The following is a 2,761-nucleotide window of genomic DNA, read 5'->3' on the forward strand; positions in this document are numbered from 1 at the left end:
AAAAGTACTTTTTGTGTTATTTTCTTAATTTCAGATGATTATTCAGTTATAGATATTACCTTCTGAGCTGGGCATGGTGGTGTGCACCTTTAATCTCAGTACTCAAGAGTCAGAGACTAGCCTGATCTAGTGGGAGTTCCAGAGACACATCTAACCCCCCACCCCCACCCCCGAACCCCGCCTGCTGAATAGGTTACATTCTCTTCGAACACGCCACAGAAACAGGTTCTGGTAACCCTAGCAGCATTTGCCCCACAATGTTTTTGCCCAGTGCCACAGCGCTTAGCCAATCCACCAGCTTCGGTGCCAGGACTGTGCTACCACCAGCACCATGCCCTACCCATACCTAGCACTGACCCCGGAGCAGAAAAAGGAGCTGTCTGACATCGCTCACCGAATTGTGGCTCCGGGCAAGGGCATCCTGGCTGCAGATGAGTCCACCGGAAGCATCGCCAAGCGGCTGCAGTCCATTGGCACCGAGAACACCGAGGAGAACAGGCGCTTCTACCGTCAGCTGCTGCTGACTGCCGACGACCGTGTGAATTCCTGCATTGGGGGTGTGATCCTTTTCCACGAGACACTGTACCAGAAGACGGATGATGGCCGTCCCTTCCCCCAAGTTATCAAGTCCAAGGGTGGTGTTGTGGGCATTAAGGTGGACAAGGGAGTGGTGACCCTGGCAGGAACTGACGGTGAGACCACCACCCAAGGGCTGGATGACCTGTCTGGACGCTGTGCTCAGTACAAGCAGGATGGAGCCGATTTTGCCAAATGGCGTTGCGTGCTGAAGATTGGGAAACACACCCCCTCAGCCCTTGCCATCCTGGAAAATGCCAATGTTCTGGCTCGTTACGCCAGCATCTGCCAGCAGAATGGCATTGTACCCATCGTGGAGCCAGAAATCCTCCCTGATGGGGACCATGACTTGAAGCGCTGTCAGTATGTAACTGAGAAGGTACTGGCCGCTGTCTACAAGGCTCTGAGCGACCACCATGTCTACCTGGAAGGAACCTTGCTGAAGCCCAACATGGTCACCCCGGGCCATACTTGCACTCAGAAATTTTCCAGTGAAGAAATTGCTATGGCAACTGTCACAGCACTTCGTCGCACAGTGCCCCCTGCTGTCCCTGGAGTCACTTTCCTGTCTGGAGGGCAGAGTGAGGAAGAGGCATCCATCAACCTCAATGCTATCAACAAGTGTCCCTTGCTGAAGCCCTGGGCCTTGACTTTCTCCTATGGTCGAGCCCTGCAGGCTTCTGCCCTAAAGGCCTGGGGTGGGAAGGCGGAGAACAAGAAGGCAGCGCAGGAGGAGTACATCAAGCGAGCCCAGGCCAACAGCCTTGCTTGCCAAGGAAAGTACACCCCGAGTGATGCATCAGGGGCGGCGGCCAGTGAGTCCCTCTTCATCTCTAACCATGCCTACTGAGCAGAGGTGGGCTAAGGCTGACCCCCCAGCACCCTGGGTCTCTGCCTACCCACTTGCTCTTGAGGAAAGGGGCCTTCAGACTCTCTCCCATCAATCCCTCTTGCTGCCTCTCATGACTTTGGTGTGTGGTGTTGTCTGTGAATGCTGACTCCATCATCCCTTCCAGCTCGATGCTAATCAACAACCATTCAAAGGGGAGGGGAGAAGGGCCAAATCTGCCCCTTTGTCTTAAAGATTTAAGATACCTGCCGTGGAGGCGGCAGGTATCACATTTTTCAGGGTATGTCTGTAATACCGCTTAAAGAATCCCCACTCCAGCAACCCCATGTGTTTTTAAAGTCTGCTTCAAACAGGTGTTTGCTAGTTTCTTTCTTTCTGTCTAGGAACTACTGTAACCTTGAAAGTTTGGACTGTTTTGGTCAGTGGGCATTTGCCAAACCTCGAGTCTACATATCGGTAAATGTGCTTCTGTTTAACTATCTTTTCACAGTCATAAGAGAAATAAACATATAAAATAAATGCATCTCAATGCATAGCTGCGCAGGAGTACAGATGTTTTATTAATGAAAATGAATCCAGCTTTTGGTAAGTCATGGCGGCAATATAACATTTCATTGTTTGGTCCTGTGCTAGACAGTCCCTGCTGTTTCCACAAATTCCTGTAATGCTTAATGGACATCTGGAAGAATTCAGCCAATTAATCGAATTCACATAGGAGCTAGGCTAATGGCTGTCTGAAAGGCAGATTACATTAAATCAAACTTGCAATATGAATGAAAGCACTTAATCATACATGCAACATTCATTAGATGTGGCACAGCAAGTGTTTTGATTACTTTAATGAAAGATCAGGTAAAGTGCATCAGCTGAGCAGATTGAAAAGACAGCATGCTTACAAATGTTTGATTATGCTGACTATCAACAGAAACGGTGCCAGTAATTTATAGCAAAACATATTTGTGGGTGTCTAGAGCTGCTGAGCGCGGGGAAATGGAGGACCAGGGTGCAGAGCAGTGGTTAACATCGGATAGAACTTTAGTCAGGTGTCAGGAAGAGACAGGGGTTCAGTCATTTAGAGACACAGCCTCCTTCATGATGGGACTTGAAATCTCTATGAACCCCAATTTCATTTGCTCTCAGGATCTCTGGTAGCAGTGTAGGGAACACCCTGACTTAAGAGAGGACTCTGAAATCTCTCGGCAGGAGTCGAAACCTTAGTGCTCACATTTTTGGCTGGCCTCTAGAGCCACGAATATTTTTGACCGTCCCTGTATTTTCTCAGACATTCCCCACTAACATTGTAGAAAAGGAAACTTACAAAGGGTGCTCCCTACA

At 49.2% G+C, this 2,761-nt stretch overlaps 1 protein-coding gene across 1 annotated transcript; it reads left to right on the forward strand.

The window, feature by feature from the left end:
- Positions 1-276: 276 nt before the first annotated feature.
- Positions 277-1,965, forward strand: LOC116905710 (fructose-bisphosphate aldolase A-like). Its single transcript, XM_032908682.1, has one exon. It carries the CDS (start codon positions 332-334, stop codon positions 1,424-1,426), a length of 1,095 nt encoding a protein of 364 aa, XP_032764573.1. The 5' UTR covers positions 277-331; the 3' UTR covers positions 1,427-1,965.
- Positions 1,966-2,761: the final 796 nt, after the last annotated feature.

This window comes from Rattus rattus, chromosome 7 (assembly GCF_011064425.1).
Source record: "Rattus rattus isolate New Zealand chromosome 7, Rrattus_CSIRO_v1, whole genome shotgun sequence".
NCBI classification, from domain to species: Eukaryota; Metazoa; Chordata; class Mammalia; order Rodentia; family Muridae; genus Rattus; species Rattus rattus.